The 27,664-nt window shown below is 34.9% G+C and overlaps 2 protein-coding genes across 5 annotated transcripts; one reads left to right on the top strand and one right to left on the bottom strand.

The window, feature by feature from the left end:
• On the top strand, nt 1-15,148 carry LOC109038748 (hydroxymethylglutaryl-CoA synthase 1). 3 transcript variants are annotated; one of them, XM_019053926.2, is made up of 6 exons: nt 1-258; nt 803-982; nt 9,339-9,507; nt 10,013-10,199; nt 12,185-12,327; nt 14,018-15,148. In XM_019053926.2, the coding sequence occupies exons 1-6, from the start codon at nt 178-180 to the stop codon at nt 14,218-14,220; spliced, it is 963 nt and encodes a 320-aa protein (XP_018909471.2). In that variant the 5' UTR covers nt 1-177; the 3' UTR covers nt 14,221-15,148. The 3 variants fall into 3 exon arrangements, with proteins under 3 accessions (XP_018909471.2, XP_018909472.2, XP_018909470.2); XM_019053927.2 differs by lacking the exon at nt 1-258 and adding an exon at nt 376-531; XM_019053925.2 differs by lacking the exons at nt 1-258; nt 9,339-9,507; nt 10,013-10,199; nt 12,185-12,327; nt 14,018-15,148 and adding an exon at nt 4,021-7,524 and having other exon boundaries at nt 806-982.
• On the bottom strand, nt 14,268-27,661 carry ics (ras suppressor protein 1). 2 transcript variants are annotated; one of them, XM_072303830.1, is made up of 9 exons: nt 27,422-27,661; nt 26,459-26,509; nt 25,018-25,138; nt 23,422-23,540; nt 22,172-22,254; nt 20,313-20,427; nt 19,533-19,665; nt 18,294-18,395; nt 14,268-15,117 (listed from the first exon to the last, which is right to left on the bottom strand). In XM_072303830.1, the coding sequence occupies exons 1-8, from the start codon at nt 27,567-27,569 to the stop codon at nt 18,302-18,304; spliced, it is 864 nt and encodes a 287-aa protein (XP_072159931.1). In that variant the 5' UTR covers nt 27,570-27,661; the 3' UTR covers nt 14,268-15,117; nt 18,294-18,301. The 2 variants fall into 2 exon arrangements, with proteins under 2 accessions (XP_072159931.1, XP_018909474.1); XM_019053929.2 differs by lacking the exon at nt 14,268-15,117 and having other exon boundaries at nt 17,425-18,395.
• Between the last annotated feature and the right edge of the window lie 3 nt (nt 27,662-27,664).

The raw sequence follows: 27,664 nt of genomic DNA on the forward strand, positions 1-27,664 counted from the left end.
TTGAGGTTAATTAATTACTGGAGTCGGAGTCTACCTTGAGCAGCCACCTTGAGCCGAGCCGCTGTGTACCTGTGAGATTCTTATGATAATAGAAAGTTTTTGGGGCTAAAGTCCCGTTGTTTTCACAAAAATTCAGGTCGTTGTCTTCCCTCCTTTATTTATTCATGTGCCCGTGGAATGGATGGTTCGGACTGCAAAATTAGGAAAAGGATCTTACACACTGGCAAGGAAGTGAAACAATTTCAACCCGGTTGCAAGGTAAATTCTTAGACACTTTCTTATCAGTCTCTTGCTTCTAACGAGAAATTAACGGGCCTTTTTTTTCTTTCTTTCTCCTTACACGTATGTATCCACGTATGACCTACTGCACGAGAAACTTTCTTTGCCTCAGTGAGAGTGAAATCAGATTCTGTCATCTTTGGCCAGATCAGGGTTTTGCTGATAATGAATTTCACCATTACAAGCAAATACAGTGCCTCTCAAAGTGTTCTAGTTTGGAAAAAATAAATCTCTCAAATAATTTTGTAACAGGTACTTTGATTTAATTCTGTTACTTCTGAAGTGGCTGAGGAAAAAAAGCTAATATTTAGTTTGATTATCTTTGCTATGGATTTCGATTTTACGAGTTGATATTTTACCTTCCCCTGAAATCAAGGCTTATCTTTCTTTCATTATTCCTATAATATTTTTCCTCGGAAGCAACTAAATTGTTGACCTGATTCAATTTTGCTTTTTGAATTTGATTCATTTGAAACCTGTCAAAAATTAAATTTGAGTCACTCATGGTGATTTCGATTTTCAGGTACGTTTCCACTTTCGCACTTGTCTCTGTGATGAAAATGGGACAGAAATCGATGACAGCCGTAAACTGGGGAAGCCCATGGAACTAGTTCTGGGGAAAAAATTCAGATTAGAAGTTTGGGAAACTGTTGTGCAGGCTATGGCAGTTGGAGAAATTGCAGCATTCCATGTAGATAAATCTGTAAGTAAAATTTTATTCATCACTTTTAAGCTCTGTAAGTCACTCACTCATTACTTGGTAGTCATCGGAAACAATTTATTAAACACATTTTGAAATTTTTGTCTGTGAGAAGTAATACACTAATATTATTAGGTACGGATGCCTGACTGCCTCAGGAGAGATTTTCTCAGGGCAGAAAAAAGTTATAAAACTCCAATAGTTTGCTACCACCTGTCGTTTTTGCACCTCAGTCATATCTTCAATATGCCTCTTGGCAAAATGTCCAACTTCATGATATATTGAGCAAAAATGAACTCGCCAGATCGAGAGATAGGGCATTTTCCACACCTTTGAATTTTTCCGCTTGAATGAGACTATAAAATATCTTCATGAGATTCCTCTGACAGTAATATTAGATGGAGCTTGTTTTTAATTTGGAAAGAAATTGGCAAGTCAGTAAATTAGTGGAATAGGTGTCTTAGATGAAAGGAATTTGTATTGTGAGGGAAAAATATTAAGAATAGTCGTAGGCAGATGCTGAACAGGATGAGACTCCGGAAGTTAACCGCAACAAATGAAGAAAAATTAGGAAAAAAAATTCTGCCAGTCGCTTTTAATTAAAATTTTGATGGCGGAATCAGAAAATTAAACACTCCTGGAAAATTACACCTGTTCAAATGTGTTTTCGTGGTGGAAATATTTGTGCTACCATTGGTGCTGTTCTCATTTCAAAAATACTCTCCAAAAATGTTACCAATAGTGAAGGTTTGCTTTTTTATTAAATAACAGAAGCAAAGTTTTCCCATATCCCAATCGAAATATGGTTTTTTTTTCTTTTTTAGTAATTTTACCATCATTGCATCATTTTTGACATCAATGGACCACTAGACAAGGTACGAATTTCAGCATTCTGATACATGTTTCTCAACCAAAATTTCACGTAGAACACGACACGCACAACGAAAATTACCAAAATCAACTCCTGACGAAGATATTTAATGATTCTTGATGCGTGAATTGAAACCACCCGCTCATGAAAACTCAATGCTCTACGTGATTCACATCGCGCGCTAAATGTTTATCATGACAGTCTGTGCGATGTAAAAATCTTCAACTTCAATCTTGACACTTTGGCTCAGCTATAGCAAATTACCAATAGTTTGAACAACACATGGTGAAAAATGAACATTGCTCGATTAAGAAGCTTGCTGAAACCGTTGTAGTGCACGATTTGACTCACGTAGAGCTTTGAGTTTCTTGTGAGCGGGCAGTTCAAATTCCTCGTAACCAATGTGAAATAAAAATTTAAATATTGCCGTCAGGATTTGGTTTCAGTAATTTTCGTTGCGCGAATCGTGTTCTATTTGAAATTCTGGTTAAGGAACATGTATCAGAATGCTTAAATTCGTACCTTGTCTAGTGGTCCATTAATGATTACCTAAATGTAAAAAATCCAACAACACTTACTCGAGTATGTAATAGTGGCATGGCATAGCAATAAAACCTTTCCAATTCTAAATTTTCAGTTCTCTTCTGCTATCTTTTATTGTTCACTTATCTCGTCAATTATCATTATTTTTTTTATGTATCTATTTTCATTTAAGATGTTCAAGTTCAAAGCAGGGAAAGTTGGGAATGTCTTGCACTATCCCTTATTCTTTAACCTTCAGGCATCTGTGAAGCTTCAGAGTTGTTTCTTGCGTCTTTTCCTTCTCCCTCGTATACTCTCCCTTCCATGAACATTCCACTCTCCAAAGTTCTGTTTTTTGTCACGACTTTCATGGTGCGCAAGAACCCCAAAGTTAGTGTATTAAGTTTACCATAAGATAAGATGCACAGTTTGTGCTAACTCTCTATGTGGTTAGGTGAAAACATGGTTATGATTTCAAGCTTGTCCTTTCTCTGTGTTACTCTTAATTAAGATGAAACAAATTCATCAAAATGATGTAAAAAATAAAAATTGAGGCACTTGTACCACTGATCGAGTAGCATGATTTTGTTCCATTCTATGCTAGAACATGTAATAATACTGAGCCCTTTGGTTTTTGTAATATTTTAAAAGGTGTACTTAAACCAAGTCTTGCAAATTTGGGAACAACATCATTGAAGTTTTGTAAAGCATACCCAAGCATATTTCAAAGCACATTTTTGTGCATGTAGCACATCTTATTGTATTGAAGGCCAATACTGCCATCAAGATTTATTTTTCATCGATCATGGGCCAAGTGCCATAAAATAAAAAATTACGTTAGATGTAGCATTGTGCTGTGCTGTGAGCACCAAGGAAAAAATACTACAGGAATACTGCTGCATAACAGGCTAGGTGCTACCAACACTAGAGTAGCCCCCATAATGTCCGAAAAGCAGCATTATAGAAATTAAAGTGTCAAAAAAATTAATGTTATCAGAAATTGAATTGTGAATAACTCAGAATTAAATTTGTGCGCTCAGCCTGTTTTTGATGTCAGTCTTCGATTGTTCTCTAGCATTTCAGATGATTTTTGTCTTGGAAGGGGAAAACTCTAATGTTTCTTATCAAAAGTTTATTCTTTTGTTTATTTTAAAAACTTGTTCCTTATAATCATAGAGCCTGTTTCGTATTTTCAATCATATAAAGTGAAAATAAACATCATTTAGTCATCCCTCGTGGTAGGTAGAATCATTTCTCTGTATTTTTAACTGCGACAATAAAAGCAGCCGCTTGTTTTTAAAAATCTTACATTTGTCACAAAAGTGCTTCAATGCTAATAACGATTTTCGGGGGAAAAAAAGAAAGGCTGAAAGGGTATAAGTACTGTCAACTTGTTACTCTCAGCACCTAGCTGAAAAATGTTGACTTTGCTTCTGCGGTGCTCTCATTTTTCGCTGATTTAAATGCTAAAAGTGGGTTAATGTTACTTTAATTTCTGTTTTTTGATGTGGGAGGTAGGGAACTAGTTTTTATTAAAAATAACATTCATCAATCAGTCTATTTTTCATTTTCTTAAAGGGTATTTCTTTTATTTCTTACCTAGTCACAGTGGGTAAATTTTGTCATATTTCTTTTTTTTCTTTTTTAGGTTTTATTGTGAAACTATTTAAGTTTACAGTAATTATTTTACATTAAGTGGCGCTAAATATTCTTCAAGATGGGAGCCAGGCCAGAGGATGTTGGCATTATTGCCCTTGAATTATATACCCCTGCTCAGTGCGTGTCACAAGAAGACCTGGAAAAATTCGACCAAGTTTCGACTGGAAAATATACAATTGGCCTCGGTCAAGAAATGATGGGTTTCTGCTCGGATATCGAGGATATCAACTCAATTTGTTTGACGGTTGTCAGCAGATTAATGAAAAATTATCAGATAGAGTATGCAGACATCGGTAGACTGGAAGTAGGAACTGAGACGATAATTGATAAATCAAAAAGTGTGAAGACAGTTCTTATGCAACTCTTCGAGGAAAGTGGAAATTTTTCCGTGGAGGGCATCGATTCGAAAAATGCATGTTATGGTGGAACGCAAGCTGTATTCAATTGCGTCGACTGGGTAGAGTCGTCTGCTTGGGACGGACGGTATGCCATTGCGGTAAGCGCTGATATTGCTGTTTACGCTGCTGGTAATGCCAGGCCAACTGGGGGAGCGGGTGCTGTTGCCATTTTAATTGGAGCTAATGCACCTCTAGTGATTGAAAATAGTCTCCGAGCTTCATTCATGAGTCATGTCTATGATTTCTATAAGCCAGATCTGACTTCGGAATACCCAGTTGTCGATGGAATACTTTCAATCAACTGTTTCCATGATGCTTTAGATAACTGTTACAAAACTTATATTGAAAAATTCAACAAAAGATCTGACTCGAGCAAATTCTCAAAATTTACAACCTTCTTTGATGCTTTAGTTTTCCATACCCCTTTTTGTAAAATCACACAAAAAGCCTTCACTCGACTAATCTACCGAGACATTGTTAGATCCAAACAAACTGAGGGAGAGCTGAACAGTATACCGCCCCATATCTTAGAGGGCGTTAATGACGAAGAGGCAGAGAAAAATCTAAATGCGTTTAACAAGATCAAAAACTATGAGAAATCCGTCATGGAATTTGCATCCGCTCACTATGAACGAATGACACTACCAAGTTTATTCTTGGCAAAGAACATAGGGAACATGTATACAGCTAGTTTATATGGAGGCCTCATTTCATATTTGATCTCCAAACCTTATGAGTCATTGATTAATCAACACATTGCGTTATTTTCTTATGGTTCTGGTCTATCATCCTCCTTGTACTCCATTTTCATTAAAGACAAGCCTGCTCTGAAAACATTGGTTCAAAGTATATCAAAAATTCCCAGTGAGATGAAAAGCAGGAGAGTTGTAGCGCCAACTGAGTATACAGAAATCTTGAAATCTAAAGAAAATTTCGCTAGTGAATTACCATTCACACCCTCTGCTTCACCCGACTCACTGAACAAAGGTGTGTATTATCTAACGCTTGTTGATGAAAAAAGACGAAGGTTTTATAAAGTTACTTAGATTCAACCTTTTGAGGGTATCGGTTACTTTTGTGTGCAATGGTATTATTTATTAGTTAGGTAAAGGGAAGATTTGCTCAAGACAATAAAAAATTGTCACTTAGGATCGGGCCTGTCTTCGAAAAGATTCTGATATTTTTTGAACTTATTCAAGACATTATATCGCTTTTTGCCAAGGATTCTCATAAATCAATCTTTTTTCCTCGTAAATTTTGGTCAAAGTTGATCTTATTCATAATATAGACGTAAAAACGTAGGTAACAGACTGCACAAGATAAAGTAACACTTTTTTCTTGTTGAACTTACCTAAGTAGAGATGAGGTGAAGCTGTGTTTCTGTTGATTATTGTAATAGAATTGAGCCACATTTTGCAATGAAGGATTTATACCTCTAGCTCATTTTAGAAACAACAAATAGGTATGCAGATTTGTGCTTTTAAGGGGCCAAAAATGGTAGTCCTCATCACGTTATGCAGTCCAAATGATGGGAAGTGGAAAAATTGCTTTACTTACATTTTTGCAGTTTCTCAAAAATTGAACCTTCCGTGAAGACTTCCTTTTCTGCTGCGACATTTCATAAAAAATGAAATCATCAAGTTTTAAAATGACAGAAAAAGATATGGAAAACTTATCGGTCCCTCATAAAGTGTATTGAGCACTGATTAGTTCCTTGTGTGCATTTTCTCCTCTCTTGCTTGTTAAATTCCTTTTCCAATAGATGTCACAGCACAGGGGGCATTTCATTCTAGTGTTTCAATTCTCAGAAAAAGAGCAAACTCTAATTTGGGTTTAGCCTTGCGATCATCAATAGAAGATGGTATCATCCTAATTTTATCCCCCAGTAAAATTTTTCACTGAAAGCTTGTGCTCCAGTTTTTTTTGATTGCCTTAGAACCCATTCAATCAAACATTCATGTTCAGTAGGAGCCTCATCACTATGCAGCTACTAAATAGAGTTAATGAATTGAAATATTTGACACATCAAAAGAACTCACTGATCCTAAAAAAGTGTTTTAATAACCTAACAGAAAATGTGAAGAGAAGCCCGGTGAATATATGTTCGATACGGTTGTTTTAACAACAGCATCCATGTCACATTGAACGTGCCAATTAGTCCCTCAAACGGTGTTGCTTGTTCACATGTAAGGAGTAAAAACTCTCTCAAGAGATTCATGTCCATTCCTATTTGCAGAATTTTTGAGGTACTGCGATGGGCCTGTAGACAAGGTCTGAATTGAAGCACTACGCAACATGCTTTCTCGCAATAATTTTAAGGGAAACACAACAAATCATCTTACAGGGGATCTAAAAATTAACTCTTTAAGAATAGAAGTGTTTACGATAAACATTGGTTATTTGACAAAAATACAAATTACATCATTTGTACAATCTAACTTCCACTTGCAACCGATCTTTGTTGAAAATACTTGTTATCATTTTGTTAATAAGTACTTGCGATTCTTGAACTTCTCCTGGTGTAAATAATTATCCACGTTATATTTTGTAGAAAAAACATACAACGTTTTTTTTAAATTCTATTTCATACCTACCTTGTTTAGAGGCCCATTCAAGTTTAATGCTCAGGAAGTAGAAATAAATATTTTTCAGATTAATAACCATTCTGTATCGATTATCTGGGAATGTACACTCCACTAACTCTCACTTTAATGCTCATGATTTAATGTGCCAAAGATGAATAAAATCCAAGGGAAGCAAACGACCCCGTGTCTCTCAAGATAGACTCGGCATGTCTTTGTTTTACTATCACTGACAAGAAATAATCTGTTGAAGTTAAAGAATTTATTCTATGGTTAAGTTTTTAGAATGTACCCTCATTTCGTTGATAGGCCCTCTAGGACCCTGTAGCTTTAAGATTTTGTAATCTCATTCTCTTTTTTGTATAATGTTGTTATTCTTACGTGGTTTTTGTATTCTCCATGGAATTGGCTATAATTGAGTAGTTTAGATTTTAGCGTAATGGTGATTTGTTACGGCTCAATTTTAAATTGACAGCGTTTCTAGCGAAAAGCACAATAAATATTTCAGTTATATGTTTTTTCGTTGTTATTGCCGCTCCACACTCTTAATGATTATCAAAGGCAGTTTTCCACTCATTAGATTCAAAATTAAAGTCAAAATGCTCCCTGTAAAATTGTGTTACTTGAGTACATTGAAAGTCGTACAAAAAAGTCCTTGTTTCACTGCCAAAAAAATTCATTTGAAAAACAGCAGTGGTAAAACTGAAAAAAATCTTGCAGTGTCTCAAAACTTCTGCTGTTTGTTTTTTAGAGACAAAACCATGTTGTTGCATGAATATTTTATTACCTCCTTACATAAGAATGCATCTCTTGCCTGCTCTGTTGCAGTATTACTACGAATATTTAATTTTTTCACTGGAAGTCAGTCGCATAAATTAGTTAAAAATTTTAATCTATTTTCACTCAAGTTTAAAAAAAAAAAAAAAAAAAAAAAAAAAAAAAAAAAATCTTTAGAAACTTTAGGCGATTCATGATACCGTTTTCTTATAAAAAAAATAAATGTTAGTAAGAAATACTGAAGAAATGCAGTTGAGACAGGCTCCTTTGAGTCGAAGACAAGAATTTCTAGAAAGGTAAAAAATGAGCATGCGGATGTTCATCAAATTCAAATTCTTGATTTTTCAAATTCTTGATACTGACTAAATTTTACTCTGTAGACTAAAGTTCCTTACAATTAAATAAAATAGATTGTGAGTGGGACTATAATATGTATCAATGAGATCGCAAAACAAATGGATTACATTTTGCAATGAGGAACCACTATTTCTGGCCCATTCTAGAAACAACATACATGCCATTGGTTTCCCCATGCAGATATGTGCTTTTATGTGCAGAGATAGTGGTTTCTTACTGCACAATGTAATCCAAATATTAGAACCTAGGGGGAGGGATTAAATCTAAAGCTTTTATTTTTCTCTCTTGCAGTTTTTTTTACTGCACTTGATGGTTTAAGAATTTCTGAGGAAACATCCAGATCTTTAGATAACGTTCTAGCCAACTTCTTACCTTTGAAAAAAGTTATATCGTGTGATAAAATTGATTAAATAATTAAAGATCAATTTCTACCAGGAAGGACAAAAAAAGTGACAGCAATCGGCATTAGCAGAATAAGGAATTTCTCATGGGGCCAGAAGTTCTTTGAAAAGTGTGTCAAAGAGTGGTTTTTACTGCTATAGTAATAATAATAGCGATCTCTTCATTTTAAAATTTCTAAGGATGTGGCTTCCTTTTCCTCACCTTTCGTCAATCGTCATCAAGCGAAACAACTTTTCAGCCAAATGTCTTTACTAATCAATCTGTAAAAAATGGACCACATTTTGGAATAAGGTCCACAACTTCTGGCTCATTTCAGAAACGACGGACATGCCACTCTTTTCCTATGTAGATGAGTGTTTTTATGGATGAGTCAGCAACTGTAGTTCCTTATGGCAAAATGTGGTCCAAATATACGGCTTGAAAATACACCAAAATTGCTAAGGTACCTAGTAGAAATAACACGAATATTTCCATATTTCTGGTTGAGTTTGGGAAACCCCTCAGAAACTGAACAGTTTAAGAAAATCAGAGGGCCGCAAAGGCAAGTCTTTATTTTGCAAGTGCCAAGGCCGCAAGGACCTTAATATTTTTTTTTTTTTTTTCAATTGAACTTCTATAATCAGTCATGTTGAAGATCCTTGTTGTATTTTCATGGAAGACATCTGAATGTTTGACTGCTGATACATTCCCACGAGCCAGAATTAATGTTCTGGGATTTTTAAAAGTAGCCTCATGCCGAGTTATTCGAGAAAATACTACAAATTTGCATTGAATCTTTCTCTTTTCAATAGCTGTGCACGTACTACCCTTTTGTGTCGAAAACCTTACGAGATGTCAGCAAGCCAGATAAACCACCTGTTCGCTCTCATTGCTGCGGAGGCTCATTCCAGTCAGAGGGAACAGGCTATGAAGACCTGAACAAGCTTGTTGAGAAACCGCAAGATCTAGAATTCACTATCGGTAAATTTGCTTTTTCAATTTTAAGTGTATTAAAAGTAATTAAATATATTTCTCCCATTTTTATGTCAGAAAAATTTCAGAAGGTAGTGAGGAAGCAGCCACTTTAAGATTCAGTCATAACTTTGAAAACCACATTGGTCCATCGGCCAATCAGAATGCAGCTACAACCCTGTGACGGTCATTGCTGGCAAAATAGGCAACATATCTGCTGCTCTCTCCTATTTATTTAAAGATGGCAGTGGCTCCCCTTTTTTGGTTTCAAATCATAAGGGCCATTGGTTAATCTTTTTATGATCAAAATAATAAGAGCGTGCCTACTTGTATAATGAGTTAAAAAAATAAAAAAAAATAAAAAAATTAACGGACACCACAACCTTCACCACATGAATCGTCTTGACCATTATCCTTTTGGCCAGCACAAGATTATAAAACAAGTGCATCATTTTCTGAGATGTGCTAGTATTCAGAACAAATTACAATTTTAGATATTTTTTGCTCTTTGCAGAGCTGTTGGAGGTAGCAGCACCCAATGAGTACAGTAAAGAAAGTTGGCAATTGACAGAGGATGAAAAATTGAAAGAGGTGCCAAAACTACAAATAGCAGGGAATGAAAAGTACAAAAACAAGGATTATGAAGGAGCGGCTTCAACATATGCTACAGCAATCGGATACTTAGAGCAGTTAATGATTAAGTGAGTATTTGTTGTAAATAGTTTTGAAAAATGTCCCAATTTCGTCTCCTTTTTTTGTGGAAGGTTTATTTTCATCTTGCTTCATCAAAGGGACTGCTTGCTGCCATGTCTCGTCTCTAATGAGAACTTTTTTTTTAATTCTATATTTTACCTCCTAATTACTTCTTCATTGGATTAAGTTATGCAAGACAGTCACATCTTAATTGTGGAGTTTCAAAATCTGAACTATTTTAATTTTTCGGAAAGAAATGAACCAGCATCTCCACTCGAAAATTGTTGCAGTTTTTTTTGCCCACATGAAGGTTATTTCTAAAAACTTGTAAGTGAAAATGTTGATTGGTTTCCTTAAAAAAAATTAAAATAGGAAGTGAGATTTTGAAACACTGCAATGCAGATATGACTGCTTTGCTTGACTCTTCTGATTGTTGAGAGATATCAACAGTTGGTCATAAATTAGAAAAAAAGGATTTTTCAACTGGCATGCTCTCTACTAAAGGAGCATCGTTTGTACTAAGAAAGCAGGTTCAAAACAAGTCGTGGAGAAAAATGATGAACACTCGGTCAATTTTTTTTGTTCTTACAATATGAAAAATGAGAATAGTTACAGAGAAATAATTTTATAATTCGCTAATGCTACTGCAACTTTTTTCATCGAAGTCTCATTTTTCTGTTTAGTTTTTCCTTCCTACATCCGTGAAGAGAATTTGAAAATATTCCTCAATCCACCCACAGCATATTTTACTGAATACAGAGCAAGTTCGGGTGTTAATCTAAAATCTGTGCTAAAAATAATGTGAGCACAACCAGTCGACCTCTCAATGAGTATCAGCGGTGAGAGGCGAGTAAATCAGTATTCATGTATGCGCATGTGATTAGCCGGTGGTGGAGTCACACTAGCAAATTTGAGACATCTGAGAGGGTGATCTATTTTTGTCTGTAGGAGAGATCCTAGCTTGGAAAACGAAGATTAAAATTGAATCATTTCACTGCTTAACAAGCTCACTTGACTTGTAGACTTCACTGAGAAATATAAACCCAAAAAAAATGGAATAACAGTTCTTTTCATAGAGAATCGAGTCGCTTGCAAGGTAGACATATAAATAAAAAATATTTATATGTTTAGACGACTTCATGGTAGGTACTCATGTTGTATTAGATAAGAACATGAGAAGTTGGTTTGTTTTAGTGAACATTGGCTATTTTTACGCATGGAAGCTACGTTTTCTCCATCATCAGACACTAAAAATACTTGTTGAAAAGGTATTAACATACAGAACCAGTTGGTTCTATGTAAATATTCCATGTTTTTAAGTGCTTTTTAAGCGTACTATCCTGATGAGCATTTGTTGTGACTGGGAATTAACATGGGGAGAGACCCTGACTTTCACAGGAAAAATTTTTAGGAGAATGAAAAGACGTAGTTTCGCTCAAAAATATCGAAGAATGTACTTCGATGAAAACAGGGTGTCTACTAAAACAGGCTGGCCGAAAATCAGTACTTTTACAGTACTTCTTCAGCACATCCCCAAGAAATTCAGTACTCCTACCAGAAAAATTCAGTACTTTTTCAGTACCTTCATTAAACGAAATTCGAAAAATTTCAAAATTTTTAATTTCTCACTCAAATTGCAACCAAAATGACAAAAATTCCGGACCCTCTTGAGGAATTTCCACTTTTTTTCAGTGCTTCCGGACCGCCCTTAAAAAATCAGTTCTATTTTTGGACTTTCCGGAAATTCTGCACTTGTAGACACCCTGGAAAAGCAAAATTTTGGGCCATAATAAGAAACTAAACTAATTTTTGACTCATTTTTACCCCGACTGTACTGACAGTCCTTGCCTGATAGAGCACAGAGATGATAACACTGATTGTTATAGAATTTAATACTGGGCAAACAAGCTGATCCTGCTTTCGAAACTTTAAATTTGCTCTTCTAAAGTTGTGTATTTAACACTCCAATTTGTTTCATAAATTCTTTTTACAGGGAAAAACCTAAAGATGAGGAATGGAATACGCTAAACAGCCTGAAATTACCTTTACTTCTGAATTTTTCACAATGTAAGCTGCTCTTAGGTGATTACTATCCAGTCATTGAGCATTGCACAACAGTTCTAGAAAGTGAACCAGGTATGTACTCACATCACTATGATACCTTGTAGTGGCACAGACTGAGATTTAGCAGGACGGTAGATTATTGTTTGTCACTCACAAGGGAGCAGAGGAGGGATTGTTACATTGGAACTTTAGTTTTGAGACGTAGGTATGTCCTGAGTTTTAGACACCGCCTGACCAAAATCCTCAAATTATGAAATTGAAGTACCAAAGAGAAATTTTTTGCAACTAAAATAGCAGAGTTGCCATGGTCAGGGAAAACCGGGAAATGTCAGGAAAAATGGCGAAAATGACAAAAATGTAAGGGAAAATTCGTTAAATCACCTTCCTTTGCTTTCTAGAATGGGTTTGAGGTTTCGAACAAAAAATTTTGCCTGAAAACTATTTTAAATTATGCCTTCTTAACTATCCGTCACATCTTCAATTGTCGAGGAATTCCACCAAAATGTGTCAGGGAAATCAGGGAAATGTCAGGGAATTCCACTTTTTAAATTCTAAGGCAACCCTGGAATAGATGGAAGAATAGCTTTTTATCTTTTGGGCAGATTCAACAAGAATCAACCTAACTATGTCAGATGTTGTCTAATTTCATCTCATATTTGGTTTGTTTACGAGAAAACTAAGTGACATTCTACCTTGAAATTTTGAGAGTATGCCTATTGTATATTAATTGTGGAAAATCCGTAGAAATTTTCAAGGTATTGGGTTGTTTCGACTTCTGTCAAAAAAATCACACATTATGGGAAATTAGATGATGTGAAACGTACTTAGGCTGATGATAGTTACATTATACATCCATCCAACTGCAAAACTAATTTTTTGGTAATTATGAATAAAGATTTATTATTTTTAATCAGAACTTGATTTCTCCTTAAACTCTTTAAGTTGAGTCATCAAGTAACACAGGAAACGATGTAACTAAAGAATTTGGCCTTCATTGCTTATCTTACAAAATAAAAGCCTTCTATCACATGTCATTTTCATGATAGAAAGATCACATTCTCTCCCATTTTACTATTTGCTAAACTTGGTTTTGACATTGCCTCATCATGAGTCATTTTTAAAAGTTTCTATCAAAATTCCGGTTGGTTTTCTATCCAAAATATGAAATTCGTCCGCAAGTTTTGAAACATTTAAGTAATTTTACCTCTCCATCTTAATTTTAAGGGTTTTTTTGGTCTGATTTCTTTATCATCTGCGTTTTATTTCAGCCTGACCGACTTTTTTCAGTGTTGGTAGGTAGTTGCTTGGAAATTATTATGGAGTATATTTCAAATTTGAACTGAGTCTTGATGTCTGATGAGTCTGACAATGAGTCTGAGATTTGAGTTGAAGGAACGAAAGAGTCCGTGAGATCATGAAAGCCGAGCAGAACATCGTGCATGAATTTATGACCAAACAGCTTGTCTGATATGGTCATGTTCAACGAATAGCAGATGATAGGTTGCCTAAGAAGGTACTGGATTGGGTTCCTCCTGGGAGAAGACGTAGGGGATGTCCAGCAAAATCGTGGATAGGTGGCATTCAAGATGAAATCGCAAGATGCCATTTACCGGATGACCTCTGGATCGATAGGCAAGGATGGCGATCAGGTGTCGCAGAGCGCCTGGGCACGCTTTTAAGCGACTCGAATGTATGTATATTTCAAATTTGAAAATTTGATCTTTTTTTGTGGCTTCATGAGTTCTCTAATGATCTGTTCCAGGCAATGTGAAAGCCTTGTTTCGGAGAGGAAAGGCACATTTTGCTGTGTGGAATGTTGAAGAGGCCAAAAAGGACTTTGAACGAGTTGCAACCTTGGATCCCTCTTTGAAGCAAACAGTTCAAAATCAGTTAAAAACGATAAATGAAGCAATTGCAGAGAAAGACAAGGAGGATAGAAAAATTTTGCAGGGGAAAATCTTCTGAGCTATGAGTGTATGTGCATTAATCCATAAAAGAAATGGATGAGAGAATACAGCTTGCAAAATATTTTAATATCAATTGTGAAGGACGGACTCTCCTCAGTTACACAATAGACATTGTTTACCAATTTTTATTCCTTTTTTAAAATTTATCGAGGAATTAAAAATATCAATTGTACAAAGTTTAAATCTAGAATTATTTCCTTTCTTTGAGTCAAGTTAATGCCAATTTTTTTACCTTCTTTTACCATGTAGTAACAATTGAGATAAAAATGCAAGTTCAAGACTTCATTTTTCTCCTCATTTAACCATTCTTCATTATAAACTGCTCTTCCTTGGACCAACGAGCAAGCTTTTTTACTGTTTTATAGAAAACCTAATCCAGCAACGATTTTCTTTATATTCACGCACTTGCAGAGAACATATTATGATGGCTGGAATAGAAAACAAAGTATTTGGATTGTGGTATTTACAGGCTCCGCTTATAATTTAATTTTTTGTAAGTGTACAATGACTGCGTTGCTAGAAATCTTTATATATATTTCATCAAATAAAATCGAGAAATAACAGAAATTTCGAAAGAACGGAGAATTTGCAGGTGTCTGAAATTTGATAAATTTTGTGTTTGAATGGATGTGAATAGAACATGTTGTTTGCGAGTAGCCATTGATATATTGAGCAAATCGGTGTGTACAAACCTGCATTTTTAATTGCATTTATGAAAGAAAACAGTTATTTTGGATAGCCAGATTGAAAACGCTTTGTTTTTCAAACCGTTTACATAAACGCATCCAGCGATTCTCGCTTATCGTTTTCAGATGGTAGAATATCATTCCTAGATTTGTAGCAAATACTCTAATGTAATTTGAAAGAGGACGTGTATCCCAACAGTATTATTCAACTGAAAAATAAAGATAAGTTGTTTACTTTTATACGGTCTTTTATTTCATACACAATGAAAAAGCTGGACCCTTTCTACAGTAAAGTCAAGGATTTTGGATTGATTTAACACTTCATTAGAATTATGTATTGATGATTAACAGGACAGATTTTTCCAAAATCATTAGAATAGTGAGTTACTTTGTAGAGATAAAAATATTGGCTCTACAACAGCCACTTTTTAATAAAACCCTAAAACTTAAAAAAATAACCATGAAAAAAGTCAATATTGATTTACACTTTAAATTAGTAATTTTAAAATTCCCATAACATTAAAAGTTAATGAGTTATGACAGAATGGGTGTGAGCGACTGTCCCTAAATTGCATAGTGCTTACTCCGGAGAATAAACAATTGTCACCTTTTTTATTGACTGGGGGTATTAACAAAAATCAATTCAACTTCTTTTCAGGTTGCCTTACTTGGTGCCTTTGAACATTACGGATTGCCACGTTTTTTTCTTTTAAAAATAAAACATGGGAGAAAATTTGGCAACTTTGAATTTAGTTGGGCTGAATCTATCCAATTCACAATAAAAGGATGAAAGTTCATTAAGCAAAACATCCGTTGTAAATTGTTTGAAATGACTTTCCACAATTTTCAAAGAGTAAACCAAAAGACTAATACTTTCTTCAATTTTTTGTTTACTCCTCAACAGAACTCATGACTCTCCTGTACTTAATGGCAACGCTAATCAATTCAACATTTTTGAAATAGGAGGAACAGTGTGAGGACTAACACTGAGTATTTTTTTCAGGCAGTCTTGCATTTAATGGGATCTTGCGACAGCATTATATAAAACCCTTAATTTAGCCTTATGTAATTTAGGGACAATCCTTCAGAGCATGCTCTTGCACATAGCGTAGATATCTCTTGCACACACTAGTCAGCGCAAAAGGTAGATGTATTTCAAAATCAATAGTGAATTAACTATCAGCTCGATTGAGAAGATAGACAAACGGAAAATTACCCCATTTTTCGCCAAGTTCATGATGCATTTGTGCATTTTTAAGCCTAGTGCAGAGCTGCAGCACAAAATATCTTGGAAAGCAAAACAACAAACGCTCCATCAAGAAATAAATGATTAATTAGAACTAAAAATACAATGAAAGCGCTAAGTGCAAGAAAGGCACTTCTTGTTTAGAGTATCTCAGAATCTCCGCTAACATTTCATCCATTATAAATGAAGTAAATGCTTACATATTGTTGCAATTTTTAATGAATATTTTCTGTGATTTTGCAAAGTTCTGAACAAAAAATTCCATTAAAATCATTTATTTGTTCCTTCTGTAAAATTTAGATTAGCAGTGAAGATTTCGAATCTCCGCAACAAAGAGGTGCCTTTCCTGCACTCAGTGCTTCAGTTAATAGATACATAAAAAATACTGAGTTTATTTTGAGAGCCGCCTAAAGCTTACTTCTGAAATTTTTGTAAAGTATTATCTGAACCTTAAAATATAAATTAAAATTTCAGACAACTTTCAGATAATTTTCTAACAAAACTTTTCAGAGGTAAGTCTTTTAAGAAGTCTCAAAGAATAAGCACCAATGTTAAAATTTTGTACGATTATTGTTAAAAATGTTAAAAAATTTGTTCCAATTGACTGAATTTATGCAGGAACCACTGATGTCCATTTTTTCTAATTTTGAGAGAACTCTAATAATCTATATTACTCAGGGATAAACGGTGTCTAAAAGCTAGTTATTACAGTTGTGAATTATATGAAATGAATCATATTCGTTTCCAGCTTCGTTCCTTATAGTGAAGGAGTGCTTTAGAAAAAACGAAAATGGACACTAATTGTTCTTGCATTGCACAAGGCACAGGAATTTAGTCATAATTAAAGTTCAGACTTATATAATTTAATCATATATGAGAATGTGAGAGACCAACGTTGTACTTTCTGCAAATTTTTAACCATTGAAAAGGAAACAGACGTTAGCTCTACGGGATCGATACATATGCAACTATCTAGGAACTTTCTACAACAAATAAAAAGCTTTTCGGAATCTATTATCATAGATAAGTCTAGTTCGTTGCATGATGTCTCTTTGCAAGTAAGATGATGTTGAGGATTTTTTCAAGGAAAAACTGAATACTGTGAAGTGGAAATGACCAAAAAATTCATTGAACAAACCTGAAAAAAACTCCCTAAACAATGAAACGCTCAAGAGAATCAGTGGATGTTATAATTTCACACCAAGTTTAATGGATAAACCTGGTGGGTAATACATTTTTTGTTGTATTCAACAAATACAATTTTGCAATCTTTTTCAAGCTGTTCTGGGAAAAGAGGAAGAAAAATTTGGACCATCATAAAATAGTTTTTAGAGAGGAGGTCCCACTCGGCATTAACGAGCATGATGAGGAAAAGAAAAGTGTCAAAAAACCATGAATTCAATGTTACATAATTAATACAAAGGCTCTGGAAAGACATTGAAATTTGACATTGAATGGAAGAAAAAATGTCGAAACAATCGCTGCTTCATCGCAAGAATAACAAATTCTTTGTTAGGCACGAATAGTTAAAAAATAATAATATTGATAGTAAAACAAATGGTCAATGACAACTGGAGAAAACCAGTTCCTTAAAATATTTTTCGCCGACCTTTAAAAAAAGCACGGAGGATTGTGCAAAGAGATTAGGACACATGTTTCATTACATTTAATTTGCACAAAAATTCTTTGAAACTTGAAAAACTTTGGGTACAACCCTTTCATTTATGACTCTGTTACGACTACCATGCGTGTAGCTCCCAGCGGCGTAGCCAGAAATGTTTTATGATGGTCTAAAGTCAAAAATTTCTCACACAGGGGTCAAAAGGTAAAATATTCCTGAAAAAATGACAGTATCTTGGGAACATTTTCTAATCACAGGGGAGTGGGGTGGTCCAGACTCCTTAGGCACGCCACTGGTAACTTCTACAAAATTTGCAGAACATAATAACCTGTTTTCCATAATTATGAATTCTATAACAAGTAATTACAACGAATAGGCACTGTAAATGTGAATGAACCAACGAATCAATATTAGTATCGGCACTGTGTGACTACATTGAAGGCAGTGAAAAAAATGCTGTGCTCTGGGCTTTGGTTACACATAAAAAATAAAAGAGTATTGATACTTGGAAGTCTTACTTTATGACTTAGCCTTGCTGCTTGATCCTGGAAATCTTGCGACTTTTGTCGTTAACCTTGGGTGGCGGTGGTCCTCTCGTTGAAATGTGACGGTTGTATAAACTGGAAAAAATTGAAAGAATAGCATAGTTGAATGATTCAGCATTGAATTGAAATAAATGAAAAAAATAGAGAATAGCGTCCATCATAGTGTTTGGTTTTGCTTGTAGAATCTTACAATTTTACAAAGGGAAAAAAAGATTTTTACTGACGCCAAGTTTCTTCTTTCAATATTGACAGAGATATCATACTTGGTGAAATACGATCTATGACGTTCTCTGGTGGATTGATACAAACATACTCATAGGTTAAAAGGAAAAAACCAAGAAGTTTTTACTGCAGGCTTATTCACTTTCTTTTCTGCAGAAAAATCTATGAATTAATAAACCATGGCTGCAACAGAATTTAGAAAATAAAATTCCCTGACATTTCCTTGACACATTTTGGTAAAATTCCCTGATAATCAACAAAATTCCAAATGTTTAAAAAGACATTACTTGAAATATTTTTTACACAAAATTTGTTAATTGAAACGTCAGACCCATTCTAGAAAGCAACTAAAGTAAACAAGTTTTCCGTGACAATTTTGTCTTTTCCCCTGACATTTCTAGGTTTATCCTGACTTATTAAAATTCCCTGAAATTTCCCAGTTTTCCCTGACTGCGGCAACTTTCATAAACATTCACACCGAGAACTATTTTGGTGTAGATATAGTTGACAGAGAGCTTCTCTCCATATTATTTAATTGTAAAATCGTCAAGAAAATCTTGATAAACATTAATGACAAATTTCGATTTTCCAAGTTTCTATTTGCAAAATTTAATGCTTAACCAAAAATGTTTCAAAATCCTTGCCGACGATACACTTTAAAGTAAAATAGAGATCCTAACATGTTAGCTCAAGCTGGAGTGAGATGAAAGATCGGGAATCTTGCTTTTCTGAACATGTGGTGAAAATTGCAATTTTTGGTTTGGTTGAAATTTCAAAGTCGAAAAGTCTAAATTAGTGCTAACCAAATGTGTGTTTCTCTAATTATTGTATAAATTCACCATTACTTCCTTTTATCGCAAGTGTTTGTTGATGGAATAGGTTCATGCAAGATTTATTCTTGGTCAAATTTACTTCTTTTGCATCATTTCTGAGGGAAGATGAGGCTGAAAAAAAGAGGTTGGCGACTTGCTTTGTTCTGACAATACTTACTATCTGTAGGTCTCCGATCGGATGTAGTCTATGACATGAGAAATGCCAACCTGCAACTGGTCTGCGATAGGAGTCACCCATGGATTGAAATCCATCTTCAGAATCGATTTACTTCCGACTAAATCTAGATTCCCTGAAATTGACCAACGTGATAGATTAGTAACAGACTTTGACTGATTGTGAGGTGCAACATGAGATTATTAGGAACACAGTACAATGTAACACATATCCACCTGCTGCTTTACTAAGTCTCTGCTTCTTAAAAACATGGCTTCGTTTTTTGCTCGCCTAAAATTCAAAATTTGATGCACATGAATTGAAGATACCAGTTTCACCCAACTTTCCAAATTTCTCTCTGTTTATCATGACATTAGGGTCTGAAAAAATTCAAATTCATCCTCTCAAGAAGGAAAGGTCAGGGATGTAAAATAATCTTCAGTTGGACAAGTCTTCAAATCATTGTTTCACTTCCGTACTTAGAAAAATGAAAATTTGATTTACACAGAAAAGCGACATACCACAATGATTATTTCTTAACATTTTAAGTTATTTATGTCAACCTATCAAACATCCCATATAAATAGTACCTATCTAAAACAAAAAAAGTTTAACTTCTTAGTAAGGAGTACATGATAGCAGTAGTATAAAAGGCACATATGATAGAAAACTGAAACTGGAAAAGGTTTCAATCGAGACTGTGCCATGTTTATTTGAGTTTCATCACATCTTTTTGGAAATTTCAATAAGGATACGGCTGAACGAATAAAAAAAGGGATTTACCAATTTCAGGAGGCAACACTGTGAGTCTGTTTGCTTGAATGTGCAGTTCACGTAGACGAGTCAACTCTCCGATTTCTTTTGGCACATCAATGAGGTCATTCTCACGTAGAACAAGCTGAAACGAAAATACTGACGATTAGCAAAACTAATCAGTTTGACCCAGTTGGAAACTTGAAGACTAAAATTAAAAAAACCGACTCCCTACAATACCGCCTGATAGACCTATGACAGATTATGAAAATAAGTTAGCAACTTCACTGCATTTCACGGTATAAAATACGCAAGCTGATGTTTCTAGTTTGGTCCAAACCTTCAGAGGAGCGCTGTAAAGTATGCAAAAATTGCAGATCCAGCCTGAAAATTACGAACTTTTCTCTTCGTCTTGCAAAATTGACAGTTTGCAGATAGACAGTATTGTTCCTTAGCCATCAATTTGCAATTTTCAGCCTGCTAATACTCCCTAAGTTTCAGTTGAGTATACCTAGTTCAAATTTTGAGTCATCATTTGCTTCATGAGGATGTTATAATTATTTGAAAAGAATCGTTTCCAAAGCCGGCAACATCGCTAGGAAAATTTAATTGTGTTTTTTCTCAAATTCGTGATTATTAGTGTGAAATTGTTTCAAGAAAGGGTTGATCTTTTTTAAGTATTTTCTGGGCCAAAGGATGAGAAATTAATCCCTGTAATCTGGGGTCAGTTTTCCGCTATTGGAGGGATGATTCCGGAGAAGGCAAGATTTCCAGCTCATCTTTGTGTAAAAAGAAAAATATACATAGGGTGTTCAAAAAGTTTTGCACACTTCCGGATTTTGAGCGAACGAAAGCAGCTATCAATTTGCGGTTTATGTGTGCTTAAAGTAGACGTAATTACCAATAAAACAAGACCAAGAACAACTCTCTAGCTTAAAAAATGACAGAGATACAGGGTTTTGAAAATGACATGTAGCGTGACCCCTCCAGGATTTTTAGCTACAAATATGTTTATCAAGGGAAAAAAAGTTAAATGAGAATTGAGTGTTTTTATTGAAAAAACTTACAAAATCTTACGGAAATTGACGAACTTCAAGTTTCTTCATCGGATGACACGGATGACTCAACATTCGGCTGTTTTTCGAAGTATTTTCCACCACTTTGAACACAAAGCTTCAGCCGTTCTGCCCACTTCACAAGGATCGTCTTTTCGAAGTCCTCTTGACGGAAGGTTTTGAAGCATTTTTGAACAGCGGTTTTGATCTAGGCTTTGGAATGGCTCTTTCCTGAGCCAAAGAAATTTCTGAGAGGCACACGGTTTGATTCCATAGCCTAGATCAAAACCGCTGTTCGAAAATGCTTCAAAACCCTCCGTCAAGAGGACTTCGAAAAGACGATCCTTGTGAAGTGGGCAGAACGGCTGAAGCTTCGTGTTCAAAAAGGTGGAAAATACTTCGAAAAACAGCCGAATGTTGAGTCATCCGTGTCATCCGATGAAGAAACTTGAAGTTCGTCAATTTCCGTAAGATTTTGTAAGTTTTTTTAATAAAAACTCTCAATTCTCATTTAACTTTATTTCCCTTGATAAACATATTTGTAGCTAAAAATCCTGGAGGGGGTCACGCTACATGTCATTTTCAAAACCCTGTATCTCTGTCATTTTTTAAGCTAGAGAGTTGTTCTTGGTCTTGTTTTATTGGTAATTATGTCTACTTTAAGCACACATAAACCGCAGATCGATAGCTGCTTTCGTTCGCTCAAAATCCGGAAGTGTGCAAAACTTTTTGAACACCCTATGTATGTATAAAACATGAAATAAAAGTGTGCAGATAATCAGAGTTTTGGAGATGATTTAAAAGGATGAAAAATGAAAAAAAAATGGATCTTACAATTTGTAAATTTTTCAACTGTCCAATTTCTGGGGGCAGAACTTCAAAATCATTGTCTCCAAGATATAAGGCTCTTAAAGTTTCTGAAATGAGAAAATAATAATGGTCAGAGCAGAACTAAATTATTTAACCTGGTTTATATATTTTCCCATAATATTATCCTGGATAGAATAATACTCCTCATGATAAGTTGATACAGAAACATGGTAGTATAAAAAATAAATGTTACAGCTGCCTTTAAATATTGAGTTACCTACTGTCGATCCCCTATGGCCTATGGCTAAAGAGCAAAAGATAATGAACTGGTCATCCAATTAGTTCAAGGCTCCCTTTATTGCGCGCCAATGTCTTTTTCTCAGAGCATCAGAATAAAATTGGCTGGATAAATTTTTTGCTTCTTGCCAAACAGATCATCAACTGACAAGAAAAATTGTTTTTGCTCAATTCCCTGTATATACTCAATTTCACAGATTTTCCAGCAGTATATAAACCCTGGACTAAAGTTATACATGCCCGACCTAAAAAAGAGAAGATTCTCTGAAATGACTGCAATCTACTGCCGGAAGTTTTTTTGACTTCAAATTATTTGCAGGTAAATCATACTATTCAGAGAATTTGGCACACACAATAGTACTCCTATTAGAAAAACAAGTTTTCATTCCTAGATGAACTTCACTCCGTCCACACTTCAATGAGGAACTCAAAGGTAGTAACTTGACAAACATTCAGCCAAAGAATGACATTATTCTGCAACATTTTTCAGTTTTAATTTAAAGGGCTGAATTGACAATTATACTGCCGGGGCCTGATAAAATCCGCTGCCCTTACTTAATTACAAAAATAATGATTTTTTTTTCTTTTTGCTTCTTAACGTCAAGTGATTTTACTTTGCAATGTAATGATATTGGAAAAAAAGGAGACAATTTTTATCAAGAGCTGCTGCTGCTTTGCGTTCATGATTTAAAAATCAACCCTTGTGTATACAGAGCGGACAAAAGGAATAAATTTTAAATTGAATGTACCTACTCTTTACATGCACTTAAATCTTTTCACACGAAAAGTAGAAAACCTCAGAGTCCAGCTAAATCATTTCCTGATGGAACGTAGCAACAGCAGAATAGTCAGTTTACCTCCTCGCATCAGATCACCACAAAATCTACCTCTTCAGAATGTAGATGTTTAAAACATTGATTCCAGAAGTATATAATATGATTCATACTGATTCAGGATAAATATATTTTTTGGAATACCTAGCATGAAAAAGTTCCCAGGAAGACTATTTTCATTCAGATTATTGTAAGTAAGATCCAAAACTTCTAGCACTGGTAACGCTCCAAAACCTCTTGGTAAACTATCCAGACGATTCATTCTGTAATCAAAAGATGTGTTACATTAAATTTGAGACAAGCACAAAAAATCTTGAAACTTAGCGAATGAATCTTGAATAATACACTGTTTACTGGATCCTGATTTCAAAAACACCTCCATATCTAATTCCTTTGACCACTTTGGGTCATTGAGGCCATTTGCATTGCTAATGATATGGTTTTCATTCCAATTTCAGTAAGAAAGGGCCGAAAAACTGTGCCTACATTCTCACCGATTTGAGAGATTAGAGAAAAAAAGAAAAACCCTGCAACAGCTCCATCACCTGTGGCGTATTTTGCAAATTTGAAAACCCTGTATCTTGGGCCTGGTTTTAGATATCATAGCCAATTTTGTTAAAGTATTTAGATCCCTCAGTATGAATGATAAGAAGGCAAATAACTATTTTTCCAAAATTGTTAGTTATGTTACTTCGGTTCTCAACTACAGATTTCTTCAGCAGAAAGTTCTCTTAAACATGCACCAGAACTATAGATCTGAAATTTTTATTTTAAAAACATAAAATTCTAGGAAATTAATTACGGACAAAAATAAAAAAAAATAAGAGGAAGAAATAGAATTCCCATCCGAAGTTCTGCACTTTACTTGACTTGCGATTGAATCAGGTATTTTTTCAGAAGAAAGTCTTCAAGACTGAGAAAGATGTTGCCCGTTGTGACTGAACTAGAGGATGAGAAAGTGGATGCTTGTATATTAATTCTTACATAAGAGAAAAATAGAATTTTCTTGCCAGCCAATGGAAGTGTATTAACTTCTTAAAGCATGTTAAGTTTTATGTTTGTTGCACATCGTACCTTGTTTGCTGTTTATTCTGTTATCACTGCAGTCTCATTTACTAATTTTACTATGTAACGCCATTTGCTGGTTTTTATTTTAATTTATTTTTTATTTTAATTCTATTTTAGCAGTTGATAATGGTGCCATAAGGTACCGAAACATCCTGCCTTTGTATTTTGTATTTTAGCCTTGTTTCCGCATTTTCGTGTGTTTTCGATTGTCGTTTCCGTTTCGGGCTGCTTTTACATTCTCTTTGTTTTCCACTTCTTAAAGCATTGAGAACATTAAATTTTGTGCCTATGAGACCTTTGGTTTAGTCATATATACCTATTTCATCAAAGGAAAATAATATTTAACAGGGACGATCGGAATAAGTACGAGTTTTGATACCCTGTTAAACACTTACAACAAGTGAAACTTACTTTCTTCAATGATGATAAAAAATTGATAAACTGAAAAACAGGATTTCTATGTGAAAATTCAGGAATTCTGTTCCTCATGACTAATCAACAGCTACCTACCTCGTTTAAGTCCTCTTTTTTCACCTAGATCTTTAGACTTAAAACTGACAAAAGTTTTCAGTTCACATCGTACCTACTCCAAAATTGGGTGAAAGTTTCAGTAATTATGTGATCCGTGTAGATTTTGACACCTGTACTGAGAATTCAAAAGCAGAAACTTACCCGACATTAAGTATCCTCAGCTTTGGCAAAGAGGATATTGACACTGGGAGCTCTTCGATTTGGTTGTTGAACAAAGTTAGTATTTCCAAATTGACCAGATATGCAATACTTGGTGGGATATCTGAAAAACGAGAGGAATTATGATTGCATGTTGGTGAAACTGGTTTTAAAAAGAAAAGAATGTAATATTCTGATCCTCATTAATGTATTTATTCTATGTTCATGTAATTAGAGGAAACATTCTCAATGATTTATAATTCATTACTTTTACACCCTGGTCAATAAAGTTCAATGAAACTCAACAAATTCTAGTCAAATTTGATAACATGCTTTTTTTTATTGTTAAATAAATGTTGTTAATTATAATAAATGGAGAATTTGCACGCAATTTTTTTATTGCTTCATCTGAAAGTGCCTAATGAGCTGAGTTCGCAATATTTTTCATAATTTTTTTCTGACATGGGAAATTGGAGAAAAATTGATTTAAAAGTGAGAAAATGTGCCGCCTTGTGACGTCATCTGGCGGCATTTCCCATTTAAACACATGTATTTTAGCAGAATCGGTTATTTTGTTATATCTCCTCTAATAGTTGCTCAATTTATGAATCAAGGGTATCTTCGTGTTCAGTTCACTCAGAGGATTCCACTTAAACAGGAAATTCATCAAATTTCAGACCCTTGCAAATTCTCCATTGTTGTGTGCCATTTCTTCAATTTTAGGGGGGAAAAATTAGTGATTTTAAAATGGCTCAGTGGTTGCGTCATTCTAGTGATGTTTTACATGCTGACCTTCAGTGGTTCCAAGGTACACAATAAACTGTAACCTTAACTCCAAATTCAGGGTTAAGTTTTGTGTATAATCAATAGTTACAAGTCATAAGTCTACTCGTAACTCGTGTAACACAAGAAATTTGGATAACAAGAAACTCTGGGATGCATCTGACCACCTTGATTTGAACGTACTTGCATATCAACAGTAAAACTGCAGAAATGCGAATTTCAGTTTGCGACGTTGTGAACTTCCTGTCATAGGTACTTCATTCTCTACATCAAAAACTACTGAATTTCATTTCTTGAAAACTGCTATGACTTATCTCCTCTATATTAAAAATACTCTGTGAAAATTTCCTGCTTTCATGTTGTGTGGGCACCTTTTAAAAATCTAATAGGAGTGACAATTTTGAAACTCCGCGACAAATAAGCGCATTTTTGAAGTTTCATCAATAAGTATGTTTTCATCAGAGTTGTAGAATGGCGCAAAGCATCAAAAAAATAATGTAGATACACTAATAATTCAGTCTAGAATGCGAACTGAATGCCACTAGAGCTATCTGCTCTGTCTTTACAGTTTCTTATCAATTTTTATAATTTGCAACCCAAAATCAGGAGATGGTGGTGCTTGATAAGGAATCATACTCCCATAGAAAATACCGTCGCTTACCTTTAATCCTATTATGACTCAGCGTTAGTCTGGTGATATTCAGCATGTTGACTGAAACAGAAACACACAAATGAGACTGAGTACTACTCGTAAAATTACAAAATTGGAATTGTGGCTGACAGCTATTTCAAACGGTAGGTACATACTTTTGTAATTGGCCAGGGTTTTCAAAATTTTGTTCATTTTCTTTTTCCCTGACTTTCCCCCGACTCAAAAATTATACCTTTCTTTGACAGACCTGGTTAAACATTTCAGCACCTAGTTAGAGATTCAGTAAATTCTTTTGGTAACCACCGGTCAAGTGCAAAATTTTTTATCACATTGAGAAATATGACCAAGAGATAAAAGGTGAAAATAGACTAGTCGAAGAACTAGGTGGGTCGTTACCTCTTACGGGAAAATTTTGGAACTTGATCAGGGCCAATAATGTCCAATAGGAATTGAAATGCCAAACATCTCTCTTTGAAAACTTGATGGTAATGTCTTAAAATGACAGAACATGAGTAAACGAGGTGAAACAAGTTTTGGAACCCACGACAGTAGCCATAGTAAGCTGGGCTGTCTGTGACATACAATTGAATGAGTCCATAGGGACTTCCTCATCATGTCAAAGGTTCAAATTTAAATCTGCATTTCTTCTCAATATCTTAAGTAGATTTAAGATATAACACCCCGGAAATTACTGACAAGTCGAAGATCGACATGATAGTATGCTGGCGAACATCGCCCACGCATTTCAGCATAATAGGATTTTGTGAGGAATTGATGCATCAGGTCCAGTTAAGTGCATTAGAAGTGGAGAGAAATATGCATTCACAGCGTGAAAAATGATGAGTTAAGAGGAAAATTCATAGAAATTTGGAAATATAACCTATATTCTGGTCAGGTGTGCAACACCCACATAAGGAAATTGAGCCAAATCAAGTTACCAAATTTGGGCATGACGGCTATTTTTATACTCACACAGTCCAGGTAATTCCTCGAAAGAATGAATGCCTTTATCGACCAAATCTAGCTCGGGATTCTTGATTTCCCGAGCTTCTGCGAGCGCCTTCCTAGCCTTCGACATTTTCACCTGCACGGGTAAACACGAAACTGGTGCCTCATTCATTGCGCGCGCACTATCAGTAAACAAAAGATGCAGAAAAGCTAAACAATCGGGTGATAAAGAGCTCGAAATGTAAACACAAGGGCGTAGAGACGGCA

This window comes from Bemisia tabaci, chromosome 8 (genome assembly GCF_918797505.1).
Source record: "Bemisia tabaci chromosome 8, PGI_BMITA_v3".
In the NCBI taxonomy this organism is placed as follows: domain Eukaryota; kingdom Metazoa; phylum Arthropoda; class Insecta; order Hemiptera; family Aleyrodidae; genus Bemisia; species Bemisia tabaci.

What these genes read in the sequence shown, in the direction of transcription:
- LOC109038748 (XM_019053925.2), top strand. Translation starts at nt 4,090, where the DNA reads ATGGGAGCCAGGCCAGAGGATGTTGGCATTATTGCCCTTGAATTATAT.
- ics (XM_072303830.1), bottom strand. Translation starts at nt 27,569, where the DNA reads ATGAATGAGGCACCAGTTTCGTGTTTACCCGTGCAGGTGAAAATGTCG. An exon ending in AGTTGAAAAATTTACAAATT is followed by an intron (nt 20,428 to 22,171) that starts GTAAGATCCATT and finishes TTTTCGTTTCAG; the next exon opens with CTTGTTCTACGTGAGAATGA. An exon ending in AGTGTTGCCTCCTGAAATTG is followed by an intron (nt 19,666 to 20,312) that starts GTAAATCCCTTT and finishes GGTCAATTTCAG; the next exon opens with GGAATCTAGATTTAGTCGGA.